Source organism: Rhinopithecus roxellana, chromosome 19, assembly GCF_007565055.1.
Source record: "Rhinopithecus roxellana isolate Shanxi Qingling chromosome 19, ASM756505v1, whole genome shotgun sequence".
Classification (NCBI taxonomy): Eukaryota; Metazoa; Chordata; class Mammalia; order Primates; family Cercopithecidae; genus Rhinopithecus; species Rhinopithecus roxellana.
This window is the reverse complement of record NC_044567.1, coordinates 29,041,285-29,057,603: the sequence shown is the minus strand read 5'-3', so window position 1 is coordinate 29,057,603 and position 16,319 is coordinate 29,041,285. Positions and strand designations below refer to the sequence as shown.

General features: G+C 43.2%; 1 protein-coding gene and 1 long non-coding RNA gene across 2 annotated transcripts in view; both read right to left on the bottom strand.

Moving 5' to 3' along the window:
- MMD (monocyte to macrophage differentiation associated) overlaps positions 1-16,115 on the bottom strand; it is a 29,790-nt gene extending 13,675 nt beyond the window's left edge. Inside the window, exons 1-4 of the mRNA XM_010357430.2 lie at positions 15,792-16,115; positions 8,257-8,338; positions 5,371-5,531; positions 1,865-1,939 (exon numbers count right to left, since the gene is read on the bottom strand). Coding sequence (XP_010355732.1) covers positions 1,865-1,939; positions 5,371-5,531; positions 8,257-8,338; positions 15,792-15,817 — 344 coding nt within the window. The 5' untranslated portion in view covers positions 15,818-16,115. The remainder of the gene's footprint in view (positions 1-1,864; positions 1,940-5,370; positions 5,532-8,256; positions 8,339-15,791) is intronic.
- On the bottom strand, positions 13,780-15,342 carry LOC115894847. Its single transcript, XR_004055066.1, has 2 exons — positions 14,955-15,342; positions 13,780-14,699 (listed from the first exon to the last, which is right to left on the bottom strand). It is a non-coding gene; the product is annotated as an uncharacterized LOC115894847 (long non-coding RNA).
- Positions 16,116-16,319: the final 204 nt, after the last annotated feature.

The following is a 16,319-nucleotide window of genomic DNA, read 5'->3' as shown; positions in this document are numbered from 1 at the left end:
GTTTCTTTTGAATCATTGATGCTGCATTAGCCAGAATCTAGAGGCATCCTGTTTCTAACAACTGCAGTAGATGATAGCAAAATATAAGCTTCTGAGTTTTTAAAACTGGATTATGTCTTGTAGAGGAAAGCTGTTTCTTTAATTAAGAGTTTCAAAGCAACAAAAGATTATATTTGATCAGCACCAAAAAGGCAGAAAGATCAAAGGCACTGAACAGAATACCAGGTATTTTAAATAGTTAACTCATGTGGCCAGTTCTCTTACTCAGCAAAAGAAATGATAAACACACTTGCTATATAGTAGCTACTGCACTTGAGGTGAATTGAAGACAAATGGCTTAAATTTCAAAAACAGGCTGGGTGCAGTGGCTCACACTTGTAATCCCAGCACTTTGGGAGGCTGAGGCGGGCAGATCACTTGAGGTCAGGAGTTTGAGACCAGCCTGGGCAATGTGGTGAAACCTCATCTCTACTAAAAATACAAAAATTAGCCAGGCATGGTGGCACATGCCTGTAGCCCCAGCTACTCAAAGGCTGACACAGGAGAATCACTTGAACCTGGGAGGCAGAGGTTGTAGTGAGCTGAGATCATGCCTCTGCACTCCAGCCTTGGTGACAGAGTAAGACTCTGTCTCAAAAAACAAACAAAGAAGCTGGATGTGGTGGCAGGCACCTATAATCCCAGCTACTCGAGAGGCTGAGGCAGGAGAATCGCTTGAACCCGGGAGGCAGAGGTTGCAGTGAGCTGAGAACACGGGCCACTGCCACTGCACTCCAGCCTGGGCAACATAGTGAGACTCCGTCTCAAAACTAACAAACAAACAAAAATGGCTGAGCATGGTGGCCCATGCCTGTAATCCCAACACTTCGGGAGGCAGAGGCAGGCATATTACTTGAGGTCAGAGTTTGATAGCAACCTGGTATTGACAACATGGTGAAACCCTATCTCCACCAAAAAAATCAAAAATTAGCTGGGTGTGGTGGCACATGCCTGTAGTCCCAGCTACCTGGGAGAATGAGGTGGGAGAATTACTTGAACCAGGGAGGTGGAGGTTGTAGTAAGCTGAGATGGCGCGCCACTGCATTCCAGCCTGGGAGACGGAGTGAGACCCTGTCTCAGAAAATAAAAAAAAATAGGCCAGGCATGGTGGCTCACGCCTATAATCCCAGCACTTTGGGAGATCAAGGTGGGCGGATCACTTGAGGTCAGGAGTTCCTGACCAGCCTGGTCAACATGGTGAAACCCCATCTCTGCTAAAAATACAAAAATTAGCCAGGCATGGTGGCACGTGCCTGTAATCCCAGTTACTCAGGAGGCTGAGGCAGGAGAATCTCTTGAACTCGGGAGGCGGAGGTTGCAGTGAGCCGAGATTACGCCACTGCACTTCAGCCTGGGCTACAGAGCGAGACTCTGTCTCAAAAAAATAATAAAATAAATAAATAAGCTTGCTTTCCTCATACACATTTACAGCATTTCCACTTAAACAATTCAATTTTCTAGTGTTCTGAACAACAGCAGAGGTACAGGGAAACAATATGGAGAGCAAATGTTACCGATTTCAAGAGTGAGCAAGTTATCTGCACACATGGTGAAACCCCATCTCCACCAAAACCTTTGCACTTCTTCTTGAACAATCCAGTACCCAGATATTATAAACAGCAGTAATATTCTCCCCTTCAAATATGCAATCTGACCCGAGTACATCGAATGGGAAAAAAAATGCATGCACGTATGTGTTCAGGAGGAGGGAAGGTGGTGTACACATGAGGGCTGAGGGTGGGGACAAGAGGAAGAGAGGAAAGGAAGAGTGAGGAATTCTAATCATAAAATCACTACCTTCAAAAATAGGAAGACTGTATCTTACCATGGAGCATAAGAAGCAGCAATGAAGAAATAGATAACCATTCTATCACACATGTGAAAACAATGCTCCACTGTCCTAGTGAGGGGGAAAAAAAAGTTAAGTAAATTTTTCAGAAAGTGTTCAGATAAGAAGTACGGGTTATCACTCCACTATGTTGCAATTTCCATTCTTGTTCTTGTCCTCATGGCCTTTACACTTGTTCTGCCAAGGTCACACAAATTTTTGTTGTTGCTAATGTTATGAAGTCATGAGTAAAAGCTTTGTATTATTTTTTAGGTTGCACATACAATAGATACTCTCAGCATATATGAGACATAGGGACAGAGCCCCATGATAGTTAGGAATTCTGAAGTGGTTAAAGCAAACAAACAGAATCTGTCTTTTCTGATGTTTTCCATTTCTTTTGGATCCCATCTAACAGAAAAATGAAGTTCCTGGAGGGCAGACCACCTCCCCCCCTCACCCCAGCTCCTATCAGTGCAGGGCAAAGTCCTGATGTTCAGTAAACACTCCCTGAGCTGAAATCACATTCTTTGTGTCTTTTTAGAATGTATTTACTGTTTTTACTTCAAATATCCTGGTGTGGATAGTATATAGTAATAAAGGAAATTCAGAAACTAACTTAGGAAAAACAGTAACAAAAACAAAGAAAGGCACATTTACTACAAAAGCATGGCCACCTGTATTTCTAAGAAAGTTCCTCCTTCCAAAACTGAAAAGTCAGGGGTCTACGTACAAAGAGTTTGGTTCACTGAGGTCTATTCATAAAATGGATTAGACAGAATCTGCCCTTTACTGAGGTAATTTAAAAGTACAAATTTGTAGTATCATCTTGAATCTATTTTCACTGTCCAAGCAGGTATAACTATAATTTGAGGGAACACCAGTATTAGACTTTGCTTCCCCCTACATGTAACATGGACCAAAGCAAACCAATAAGGACTTGTGTGAATAAGTGAAAAAATATACCCCGTAAAGGCTGGGCGTGGTGGCTCACACCGATAATCACAGCACTTTGGGAAGCTGAGGCAGGTGGATCACTTGAGGTCAGGAATTTGAGACCAGCCTGGCCAACACCGTGAAACACTGTCTCTACTAAAAATACAAAAATTAGCCAGGTGTGGTGGCGCAGGCCTGTAGTCCAAGCTACTCAGGTGGCTGAAGCACAAGAATCAGGAGGCAGAGGTGGCAGTGAGCTGAGATCGCACCACTGCACTCCAGTCTGGGCAACAGAGTGAGAGTCTGTCTCAAAAAAAAAAAAGAAAAATGTATTTCATAAATATATATACCTACCATGTATCCACAAAAATTAAAAATAAAAAAAAAGTGTTAAAGGAATGAAAAATACATTTGTGAGAAAGAATGGGTTTCAGTCTACTAGTCATCAGAAGCTATAGCATACCCATAGATGACACTTTACACCACGGGTCTAAAGAAGCGAACACTACATCAATGCTTTTCAAACTTGACTGCACATCATCACCTGGGGAACTTACAAAATACTGTGACGGCCTCCAGTTCAGAAGACTCTGAAGGGCTAGGAGGTGAGATAGAGGTTGGAGGAAGGGGAAGAATAAGTTTTTATAACTCCTTGGATGACTGTGATTCCTAGCAAGGTTTTGGGCCTTTCTAATTCCGTTTTCTAGATTGTTATACGCTGTTAGAGTAGATAGATGGATCTGGAGTCTTATCCAAGATCTGCCACTGACCTCTCTGACTCTCACTTTCCTCATAGGTAAAGTGGAAATAAGATCTTTCTCATGGAGTATGTGTGAACATTAAATGAGATAATGTAGGCCATGTATCTAGCATAGTACCTAGCACACGGGAGCACCTACCACGTAATAAATGCTAATTCCCTTCTCACTTTTACTTAAATAAGCCTTTTTTGATATTTAAAAATTTTAATGAAGAGCAAAAATCTACACATGGCATGTGATTCTAGCAGTGCTATTCAAAGTTCAAGAGAATCTAGTTTCTATTACACCTCTGGCAGGGAGACCCAGAATACTGAAGTAGGTACCTACAACTTTTTATTGATCCAGAATCTAGATATCGAAGCCAAGTTTGCTGAGACAACCACAAGCATTAAATTGTGCCAAGAAGATAATAAAGTACTCTGCTTCTAACCTGGCCTCTAGGCGCTGCGGCAGTGTGTCCTAAGGAGCCAGGACAGGCACTTTTGTGGTTCTCTTATGAGTGTCCCAGAGTGCCCTTGTGATTCAATGCTGTAGTTTTATTTTAAGCCCAGGAAACTGTTGCCTTACAGGAAAAGGTAGCAGACTGCAAGCTATATGCACTATTGTAAAAGATATGGTGAAAAAAACTAGGACTTGAAGTCAGAGGTCTTGGAATAATCGGATTCTGCTGGTTTCACTGACTCAGACAAGTCAGGTCACTTCTCTGCGCCTCAGTTCCCCCAAATAAAAATTAAGTGATTTGAATTAGATGATTTATAAAGATCCTTCCAGCTCTAAAACTCAAGGATTCTACATGTGAGAAAACCAGTAATCATCTCATAAATCTCAAATCCTACTTGTAAATGAAGCATATCTTTTAAATATCAGATTGTTTGAATAGTTTGAGGTTTTTTTGGACATTCTTTAAAACCAAAAGGCATATTCCAGTATTTCTTTAAATTGCTCATAATCTGCTCTGAATCTTCCTGTTTTGAAAAGAAGTTTTGCCCTTTAGGGTTGTGCAGAATCCATTTCACAAGCAACCCATTCCCACCTCAATGGTGTGGTGCTCCAAAATCAGTCCTTCACTCAGAGGAGGAAAGCTTTTATGTTCTTCTCGTTGGCAGGCCAAGAGCTATAGTATTGTTTTGAAAGTGCTTGATGGCTATTAATAGCAAAATATGTGAACTTTGAATAATATACACAAGACTTAATTCTGAAAGCTAAACTTTGCAAAATGGTAAACTCAAACAGTAAGTATACCTCCATACTTCACACACTTGTGGGGTCTTTTGAAATTTTCAAGTTATTTTCAAGTACCTTATCTCATTCACCTATCACACTGACTGTGTGACTCAGGTATTATTATTCTCATTTAAGTGATACAGATACTGAGGCTCCACAAGGTCAAGGGATTTACCCAACATTAAAGAGTAGGGCTGAGCCTCAAAGCCTGCCTGCCGACTCCAAGCTCAGTGTGCTCTGTCACTACCCCACAGCTGCTGCTCCCATCATATCCTTAGTATGCTTGATAGTATTGGAAAATAGCTCTCAGGTTTTTAAGTGGTAAGTCCTGGGGAATCAGTGAGGTTTTGTTTGGGGTTACTGAGCAAAGGACTACCTTTTTAGATGCATACTGGGGAGGAGTCCTCAAACTTCATCCAGTCCAAAGAACAAGTCCTGAATAATGGGATAGTATTCTAGTCTACAAGGCAGAAAAATGTCTACTCTTTGCCCTACTTGACTAAAGCATGCCAGCGTGGGAGGCTACCAAACATGTTGAGTCAACTATTTGGATCTGTTGAAACAGCATGCCAGCCACTGTACCTTAAGTGGCTCTTTTTCCACGATACAATGTGAAATACTGTAGAAACGATGAAGAGGGCACAGAGTCCCATTCCATAAATCCATGCTGTTATCTTTTCCCAGCAGTCATCAGACAGCCGATGGAGGAGGGCACTGCCCACGATGGCCGGAACAATGAGGAACTGAGGGAAAGATAAAGAATGGTGAATGGAATATTCTGGCTTTTATGGAATTGAGTCTTTTACTAAAAGTACAGAGGTTTACCAGGAACAATTTTAGTAAAATAATCTTAAAGCAAGTATTTGTGTTTCCTGGATAATCATAACGAGAGCCAGATGAAATTAACTGCTACACTGGAAAGCAGGTAATACCATTCAGGGCCCAGGAATTGTGCCAACCAATGGGGATACAATTAAGCCATCAAGGATGCAACATTATTCAGCTGTTGCAAAATAGATGTTCTTTATCCTAATTTCATTAAATAAGGACATGTTTCATTCTACTTTATAATCTGATTTAGAGTAATTACTTAAAAGATTCAAATAGCAAGCAGGCTGGGTGTGGTAGCTCATGACTGTAATCCCAGCACTTTGGGAGGCTGAAGCAGGAGAATCGCTTGAGCCCTGGAGTTCAAGACCAGCTTGGGTAACACAGCAAGACTCAGTCTCTACAAAAATTTAAAAAATTAGCCAGGCATGGTGGCAAACACTTGTAGTCCCAGCTATGTGGCAGGCTGAGGTGGGAAGACTGCTTGGGCCTGAAAGGCTGAGGCTATAGTGAGCCGTGACTGTACCACTGAACTCCAGCCTGGGAGGCAGGGTGAGACCCCGTTTCAAAAAAATTAAAAAAAAAAAAGCCAAGCATATACGCAGATTTTTCAGGGAGGTCCTCATTTTAAAACATCTGTCCTGTTGCAATCGAAATCTCAATATTTCAGGTCAGGATAATTGAACAAATCAAGTAATAGGTATTATAAAGTACACAGCAACACACACATACAAAAAGTCAATTGTTGAAGTTATACACCCTGATTTTCAGTTTGGATCTGTACATTCCACCAATTTGAGAACTACTGCAGAGTGAGAGAGTTTGGGGGTCACTTCATTTTTAACAGAGCCTTTTAAATAAGCAAGAGCAATCCATTTCCAAGGCCCACCTATTCAAAAAGTCCTGAGAATTTTAGAGAGAATTTGGCTTTCTGCACCATATTTCATAGTCCACATGGTCACAAACTTTAAGGTCTAGTCATATGTGTATGATTATGACTAGTACACATCTTATAATGACAGAAACTCCCAGGAGAATAAACGACTTTATTAGATATGAGAATAAGTATACTTGACAAAGAATACAAACGTTAGCAATTTGTTTATCTTTTTTCTCCCCAAACCTACATTTGCCATCTTGCAACAGAATGTTAAATCCCCTAGATGAGACTGGCATGAGTTTTTCAGATGCTGAAGTTTTCATTGGCCCAAGCAAAATTAGAACATTAAATACACTTGCATCTCTGCTGGGAAGCAATGGCCACTGTAGGGGTGGGAGTCTATGGCTCCCCTCCCTATTTCAGAGGATTTAAGTATATTTAAGTACAATAAAGTTTTTCATAAAACAAAATGTATTTCATTGAAAGGAATGCCCTTTATCTTGAGATCTTGAGATCATGTCCTTTCTACTTTTCATGTTTAAGTATGTTCTCTCCAGTGAAATGATGACAAAAGGGGTGTTTTGTCTGTGTTAGAAATATTGTTGGTCCCTGAAATCCAAAAATTCAAGATATGGTTTAATAAGATTATATTTTCTGTTCTAAAAACTTAATATAGAGGTTTTGTCAGGTTTCCCTTAACTTCAGTTTATACAAGTGTTCCTTAACCTGTGACACATTCAGAAGAGACAAGTTAAGTTTATTCAGGTTCATCCTGAGTAAATATTATTCCTAAAGGTAAGCTGTGTGTCTCAATCTCTGAATAATTGTATTGTACCAACAATGTCTATCATAGTTAAACTAGCCTGTTCTAAACATTCATTGTTAAAGAAGTAAACTGGTCTTTTCTCTATTTCTTGTTTTCAGACGTATCCCAGTCACTATGTTTCCCGCAAAGTCACTAAATGCAAGGGAATAATGAAACCACAGATAAAGTAAAAAATGTATAATGATATAAGAAAATGCCATTAATGTCACATTAACAGGAAAACTGAAAATACTTACATATTCACAAACACCCCCAACACAGACAGACACACACACACACAAAGAAATGCACCAAAGTGTTAACAGTTTATTCCTGGTTAGTTTTGTTTTTCTTACACGTTTTTCAGTATTTTTTAAAGTTTCTAATGATGGGCATATTTTGCTTTTATAATGCAGAAAAAAATCAACAAAAAAATGTAGGGATCACATCAGCTTTTTCTTCATCAATGTGGAATAATATCTCCTCTGGGGAGCAGTGGCCACTGTAGGGGTGGGAGGCTATGGCTCCCCTCCCCATTTCAGAGGATCACTTAATTTAAAAATGCATCTTTTTCAATAAATTGTGAACGCTCCTTGCCAAATGAACATAGCTGATTGTCTTGAAAAGGCGATTCATTTCATTCTAGGGGTGAGAGTCTTCATAAATAGGTGTATTTGGTTTTTCTATAACTAGGGTACATACTATTATTATTCCCTTAAAGATCTTGTTGGAGAAAGCAATTCCAGGACAGAGCTGACTGTAGGTTAGAACACACAAAGCGTTCTACATGCTTATATAGCTTCCGGTGACATGACCCAGCACTGATTTCCTGGTAGATAAGGTCACAGAGATGGGTAAATCCAACTAATTGCGCTGAGGTTACTAGAGATAACTATCCCTTCCTCCTGCCAAAGCCCTGTGGAAAGGGTGGCAATGGCAGAAAACTTGTACTCACTGCGTGTGTGTAACAGTTAGCAGCATGTTCATAGCAAGTTGGCTTGTAGCGGCCATTGGCTGGAGCTCGATGGTTCATGAACCTGCAAAAACAAAAAGAACGTGATGTAAGAAAAACTCAAAGTGTGTGAAGAACAATGAGGAAACCTACCAGTGGGCATGTGGTCTATTTTAAGCGAGGAAGTGACTGGTGGAAATACCTAGTTGCGGTAATATAGCCAAAGCCACTAAAGAGGAGTCAAACAAGCCAACAGCAATGATCCTTAAGCAAATACCCTAGTTTACTAGATTAAGCAGTCTTTCAGTTTATTCAAAAGAAAAACCTTCTATAACCAAAAGCAAACTTCTACAACCAAAAGCAAACAGAAACCATATCCACCCCTTCAACTGGAACCCTCCTCCTTCATTCACACACATACACACACACACACACACACACACACACGCGGCACAACTAGAAAAGAAACAAACGAATTTTTCTAAATTTTATTGTCATTTAGTGAAAAGGGATACACTACATTTGAAAAACAAAGTTTCTATTTTCTCTCTTAAAATTTACAAAACTTTATACAGGCGCATCTTTAAAACCTACATCCCATGATTAACAGGCCTGTCCCACTAGTTTCCCTACATTGTATTACCTGTCGAGCACCAGACAGCTTAAATAAGTGGTATCTGGCTACCTCCAGGCAACTTAAAACAGGAGGTATGTTTTTCACCTTCGTTATTCCTGAATTCCAAGAGTCTGCTTCAAAGACCAAACACATGACTACTACCTGATTCTTTTGGCTACAAAATTCATATATACACACAAACTTGTGTATGTATCTAAATATCAAAATCTGTTACATATATAGACATATGCCCATATTCCACACTTCCCTTTAGGCTAACTTTGTGACAATTAGTAGTACAGCGAAAAGCATGAATACCACAGAACCTAGAGAGGATAGCCTTCTTCCATTTCAGTATGCTGAGTGAGGATGCCCTCCCCACCAAAAACCCAACCCATACCCACAACAGGTTTCAATGAGGGACTCTGGATTAGTCTAACTCATCCTTTTTTTCTCAGAAGGAGAGAAAAAAGCAGCTGTCTGAATAAAATAAAGAAGCAGATGCACAGAAACAGATGGAGGCAAAAAAAAAGAAAAAAAAAAAAACAAAAAACTTCAACAGCATTCAGGTCACAGAGGTCTACTGCATTCCTGTGCTTAAGAGTCTGTAAGACGTCAACAGGCTTTGCACAATAAATCATCCTTTTGCTCAAGCTAGTTTAAAGAAGTGTGAATGGCAGGGGGAGGTGGTTGGCATTTTGTGCCACTAATGAGTTGTAACTACTCATTACCTTATTCATACACACAATAAAAAATGGTACAAGGCTGAACCAAATAGTAGAACCAAGTTGCCAAAAATTGGCTAAAACGCATGACCAAGCCATTTTAGAGAGTGTCCAGTTTACAAATAAAAGACCAGCCAATACTCTCTCCCTGAGTTAAGAAGAGCCTGTTATCCTTAGATCAAATAAATAAAAATAAAGTGGCAGCCACTATTAACACAATACAGATAGTTCAGGTGGAAAATCCACTGGGGAATGAATTTGGGACAGTGAAGATATTTCACTTGGCCCACTGATGGGTTAAGATATTTAACTAGTGTACAAAATATGTACTTACTGAGTATAATCTACCAGATGGCTTGAAAATCAACTGTTAAAGAGAAATATACAGCTACTAGCTTCAAAATTTATCCAAGCTATTCTCAAATATAGTTAACTATTATCAAGCATCATCTTTTCTCCCTCTGATAATATTTTAAATAATTTTACTATTTCCTAAGGGACAAGAGTGTTGCTATACAGTTCTTATTAGCAAAAAAGAAAATAATTACACTGTTGGGAAGAATGCTTTAAAAGTGTCCCAAGTATTGGAGGATATACCACATCATTGCCCTGAGATATAACAACAGAGCTGTAAGTAGTATACCCTATTAGGAATTTTCAAGGGTAAACAGCAAAGCCCCAAGATGGCTGAAGTTAGAAGAAATTGAAAGTGCTCTGTGTAGGGTGCAGTAAGTAGGATTTGTCTACCCACCACCAGGCTGCAGACTAAAATAGCAATTTATATCTCTGGCAGCCCAATCTAAAAATAGTCAAGCCATTACCCAGCAACAGGGATAGACTTTCACATTTTCTCCTAAAAACAAATAAACTGGATGGCCATGTTTGTGACAGCTGAGTCCCTGATCACCTGGAATAATTCACATTAAAAAATAAAATAGAAAGTTACACAGAAAAATATCCCACCCATGGTGACTTAAGGCACTCTCTCCTGATGCACAGGGCAAGACACGGGCAATAGGGAAAGATAAGGGTAACTATCCTGGAAGCAGTTCTCTAAATCTGAGGCTCAGCAGGATAGACAGCATAATTGTTCTGCTGGGAAAGTACAATACAATTTTCCCATTTCTCTCTAACCTGCCAGGGTGCAATCAAGCCTCCTCCACAGCCTCCTGAAGAAATCACTCCTAAGACCTAAATGGAAAAGCAGATGTAAAATGTAAATCAGCTCCCACACTCTGGCCTTCATCTCTTCCCCAAAAAAAGAAATGGGAAAGGTTCAAGTGCTGGTTATGGAAAACAGCATCCATTTATGGAAGACATCTCTATTTAAGGCAGAGTGGCCCTAATGGTTACTCAATGCCTGAGTAACCAGCAAGCTCTAGAGGGTTTGAAGGAAGGTGATTTAGTCCTGGGAGTGGGAATTGCACTTAATAAAGCTACTAGTGAAGCAGGGTTTTTTCACTCATCCCTTCACTTTCTCTTTCAAAACTCTCCTGCCTTCCCCCTTGCCTAACGTTCTTATCACCTCCTCCTTCCCCCGTACCCCTCTCCCATGCCATGACAGAATTTTAAAACCGTGGAGGGAAAGAACAGATCAGAGGCCTGGGAACACTCCTTAGCACACTAACACACTTTAAATTCAGCCCAAAGCACTGTGCCCACTGAGTAGATCTGCAGCCCACCAGCGTATCTCAGAGGCTGATCTCAGTAGATCAAATCCCACAAGTGTTCCTCATTCTCCGAGTGCAAGTACCGTCAACACTACCTTCAAAATATATTTCAAATAAGTCCACCTCATCACTTGAGGTCAGGAGTTCAAGACCAGCCTGGCCAACATGGAGAAACTCCCTCTCTACAAAAATATAAAAATTAACCTGCCATGGTGGCGTGCACCTGCAATCCCAGCTCCACAGCTTCTACCTTAAATAAAGACCTAACATCTCAGGTCTGTGCAAATACAAAGTCTCTTAACTAGTCTTCCTGCTTGACCCCACATAGACTCTCTTCTTTATATAGCAGCTACAGTTTTCCATTAGAAACAGATCAGGGGCTGGGCATGGTGGCTCACACCTGTAATCCCAGCACTTTGGGGGAGCTGAGGCAGGAGGTCGCTTGAGCCCAAGAGTTTGAGACCAGCCTGGGCAACATAGTGAGATCCCATCTCTACACACAAAAAAATGTAAAAATTAGCCAGGTATGGTGGTGTAAGCCTGTAGCCCCAGCTACTTGGGACTGAGGTGGAAGGACTGCTTGAGCCTCGGAGGTCAAGGCTGCAACAGTGAGTTCTGATGGCACCACTGCACTCCAGTCTGTGTGACAGAACAAGACCCTGTCTCAAAAACAAACAACAACAAAAAACCCAGATCACATCACACACCCCAATCCCAGCTTAAAGTCTGCCTCTGGCTTCCCAAAGTGCTTACAATAGCACTGCAACACAGTGTTCATAGGCCCAAAAGCCCTGAGTGGTCTGGGCCTTACTCCCCCTCCAGTCTCAGGGTGGCATCTTTCTCTCTCTTCACCCTCTGGCTATACCACCTCTTTTCTGCTCCTTAAACACATCAAGGTTGTATCTGCCTCTGGGCATGTGTACTTGCTGTTTACTTCTGTCTAGGATCTTCTCCAGAATGCTCAGCTCTCTTCTCATCCTTTCAGCTCAGCTCAGATGTCACCTCCTCAGAGAGGTTTTCCAGACTATCCTAACTGAGGTATCATTTCAACCCTCCATATCCAACCAGAGCCCTGTGTCACAATTGGTAAGACTTTGATTTGTTTTAGCTTATTTTTTATTTCATCTTTTCCCACTGTAGTGTAAATTCCACAGGCTATCTTGTTCACCTTTCCATTACCAAACTCAAGTACAATGCCCAGCTTATTGCTAGAGCTTAATGATTGCTGAAAGACTAGAAAGACATTCCAGCTACTGCTGAACTATTACGTCTTAACAAAGATAATCCCATAGTTAATTAGTTTTACTGTGGACACGGCAGGTTCTGTAAGTAAGAGAAACATGTAGCCTCGGAACAAAGAGAACCCCTAATCTCACCAAAAAACACTTAAAAGCCAAGACAATGGATGTTCCAAGGGCCCTTCCAACATCTCTTATTTGCAATGTATGAGTGCACCCTCCTTACTATTAGCTCCCCTTTATGACTGAGCCTGTTTGTTCAGGAAAAGCGTCCACTGTCAATAGTGCCAATCTTGACTTAATTATCAAATAAAGGAAGATGGCATATATAAGGAGACTACCCCATGCCTATGATTTAGTGCTTTAAGAACTTGGGGAAAAAGACAATAGGTAGCCCTGTAAGATTCTAATACTTTAGATTAAAATGCTTTCCCATATATCCACTTTTGAAGCTAGCTACATGATCATGAGGTTGGGGCTCAGGAAAAGGGCTTTTTTTTCCCTTGGATTTTTGGTTGCAAGACTGTTGAAATGAGTACACACCAACAAGAAGATACAGCAGAAGTTCTGTGGATCTTATACCTATATGCAATACACACAGATGTGGTGTGGGCAGGGAGTTAGAGAAAGAGGTGAGCTAGCAGCATGAGTGGCGGAGAGACAGACATGAAGTTGAACTCTTGGATCTACCCCTTCCTAGTTGTGTGACTATGGGCAAATTTCCTTTCATTCTCTAAACCTATTTACTCTTCTATCAAATGGGTATAAAATTTATGTCTTCCAGAGTTACAGTTGAGGATGAGTAATATACAAGTGCCCAGCCAGTGCCTGGCATAGATAAATGGCACTCAACAAATGTTAGCAGTTATTGCCATTGATCAGAGATGCTGTGAAGGGGAGAGGACGACTTTGTGTTTGTCTATGTGTGTGTAGGTATCTTGGGGATACTCAAGTGTGAAACAGATAAAACAAGGAAGATAAAATATGCCTCTGTGTCCCAGTGGAATTTTTCACATCCTAAGTTTGTTAAGAAGCCATCATTGCATAAACCCCTCCTCCTCATGCTCCTCTATTCAGTCCCAATAAATCTATCAGGGAGGAAGCACATCTCCCCTCAAAGACAGTGTGTTTGTACCGTCCTCCAGTTCCTTTGTAATTTACCTACCTGGGAATGCTCAGAAAGATATATCATGAACACAGCATTAAAAGGTGCAGAATAATACTCTTAGCATTTTAATGTGTGAACCACAAAAATCAGGACATTCTCATTACATTACTTTTGGTTTATAGGCTTTATTTCCAAGTCAAAATTCATGCTTAGAAATATGTTTCCAACCTAGCCTATGATAGAGAACCAGGAAATTATGAGATCACACAAATCTTCAAAGAATATCAGGGTGGGTCTAGATGTCATCAAGAAAGAAACTGTTAAATATCCACTGAGCAAAACACAAGCCCCCAAGAAAATTACAGTCTATGCCACACCAAAAGAAAATGCCTGTATTTAGTTTTTAAGTGAATAATAGAGAGCGCAAAAATCACATTACAACTGTGCTAATAAGGAATGGATCAGTGTCCAGCAAAAATAATTAAAAAGTCAGTTCACTAAGCTGAGAGGGTAGCATCCTAAATGAAGTTTTTTGTTGTTGTTGTTGTAACACTGTTTTAACATTTGTGCCACACATAATTGAACAGGGTCTTTGTTTTTTTTTTTCTTTTAGAGATTCCAAAGGAATAGGTAAGAAAGACAAACTCTTAATCAAATAAGGAAGGGGCAATTTCACAGACTATTGCTACTGTTCTCTGAAAACAGGAAGAGCACAGACGCGTAGAGAAGTAAAACCAAATCAAACAAACCGCATGCACAGGGCTTCACTGATCATGCCTGAGTGCATGTTACATTCTCTCTAAAAGCCCCTCCGGTCTTCATTTCTGACATCAGGTTCTAAAGTCGGAACACTACGGTTCCATTTTGCCATTAGACACACCGATATGGAGTTCCCACTGGGGGAACAGTGCCAGGCATTCAACACCCTGACTGATAAGCAATATATTCAGAAGTCAATCCAAGTCTTCAAGCTGATCCCCTTCCTGGTGGCCCAGACCATGTCAACTCTTCTGTGCATTTGTTGCCTCCTTTACCCTTTGGGACTGGGGGAGGAATGAGATGGGTGAGTGGGCAGTGAGGGCATGGAGACTGGAAAGAAAAAAATGTGTACTTTAAAATTCGGAAATAAAAGGTAGTGTCTAAAAACTCAACAACCTTCTGGGAAGATTTCATGCATTTCTTACAATTTCCCCTGTCCCTGCATCCCCAGCAAACCTGCTGGTGGTGAAGGTCCGGGAATTCACACAAAGGGATGCAGTTACCACAAGCCCTGGAGAGGTGAACTTTCACCCACTTAAACAGAAAAGAAAAGCCCGGGAGTTCCTCTCAGCGCCTTGGGCTAACCTCCATCCATTGTTAGACGGTGGGGCCCCAGAGGGGAGTAAGGCCATGGCGCCCCCCAGCCCGGCATTTCCACCAGCTCTACAGTGAATGAGCAGCCGGCCAGTCTTCCGGTGGCGCCTCCACGGTTCCGCCTCCTCGTTTCCGAACACCGGCGCCTCCACAGCAGGTCTCGCCACCCGAAAGCTAACATGCCCCTTCGCAGAGCCCAAAATAGCACCGCCCTGGGACGCTCAGCTGGAGAACCAGCAGGGCCCCTACACGGCCAGGTAGGGCTAAGCTGGCGGAGCGTGCCTCAGTTTCCCTGTTCCTAGGGCCGTTCACAGACAAAGCACCCAAAATGCCTAGCACCCCGCTTTACGACAAATCTCTCCGCAGGGCGCCACACCGTTCCGCGCGCCCCGGGAGACCCCCCACCCTGGAGGTAAAGGGATGGAGGCCAAAGCCAGGTCGGAGGATTCGGGGGCGCCGCCCGGGGCCGGGGTTCGGGTTCCCAGAGAAAGCCAGAGCCCACCCTGTATGGGGATCGGGAGGGTGAGCCCCTGGAGCAAAGGGATCCCCGGGAAGGAGGACAGGCTTGGGGTCCCAGGTCCGGGAATCCATCCGAGGTCCGCAGATCGCTAGGGGAGACCCGGGTCAGGCAGGAGCTCCCCTCCTCGGAGGAAGGAGATCGCCCAGGGACAGCAGGCTGGGGAATCCCCCGGGAGCTGATCCCGGGCCAAGGTGCGGGATCCACCCAGGATGGATCCAGGTAAGGAGTAGGGAGCCGTGCGCTTAACGGCGGGACTTGGGGACCCGCTCCTGACACGGGCAGCGGGACTGGAACGCCATCCCTCTCACCGCTGGAATCGATTCTTGAACAGCATTGATCCTCTGCTCCTCCTCGGGGGCCAGGAGCTCCGTCTCGTCAGCACCGGCGGCCGGGCGCGCGGCCCTCATGGGCTTCGGCTGCTCCGGAGGCCGCCTGCGTGTCCAGCGGAACCCTTCGGCCGGGTAGGGTCGGAGTGGGCCAGGCCGGGGGTCGGGACAGGGCTGGGGCCAGACCGGGTGGCTGGGGGCGGGAGGGAGGCCGCTTCAACGGCCCCGACGCCTCCCGCCTCCCGCCTCCCGCCTCCCCGGCTCCTCCGCCCCAGGGCTCCTGCGCCCCGCCCCGGAGCACGGCTCCACCCCCGCCGGCTCTGTTCGCCTGCGTGCACCCGCGGCCGCCGGCGCGTCAGCGCGCCTGTCAGCCAATCGGCACCCCGAGCGGCGCGGCGGCTACGCTGCCATTCATTCCCGCTGGGCTCGGGCGGCGGGGCGGGGCCTCGCGGAGGAGGGGAGGGGCGAGGGGAAGGGGCGGGGCGAGGGGAAGGGGAGGAGCGCGGGAAC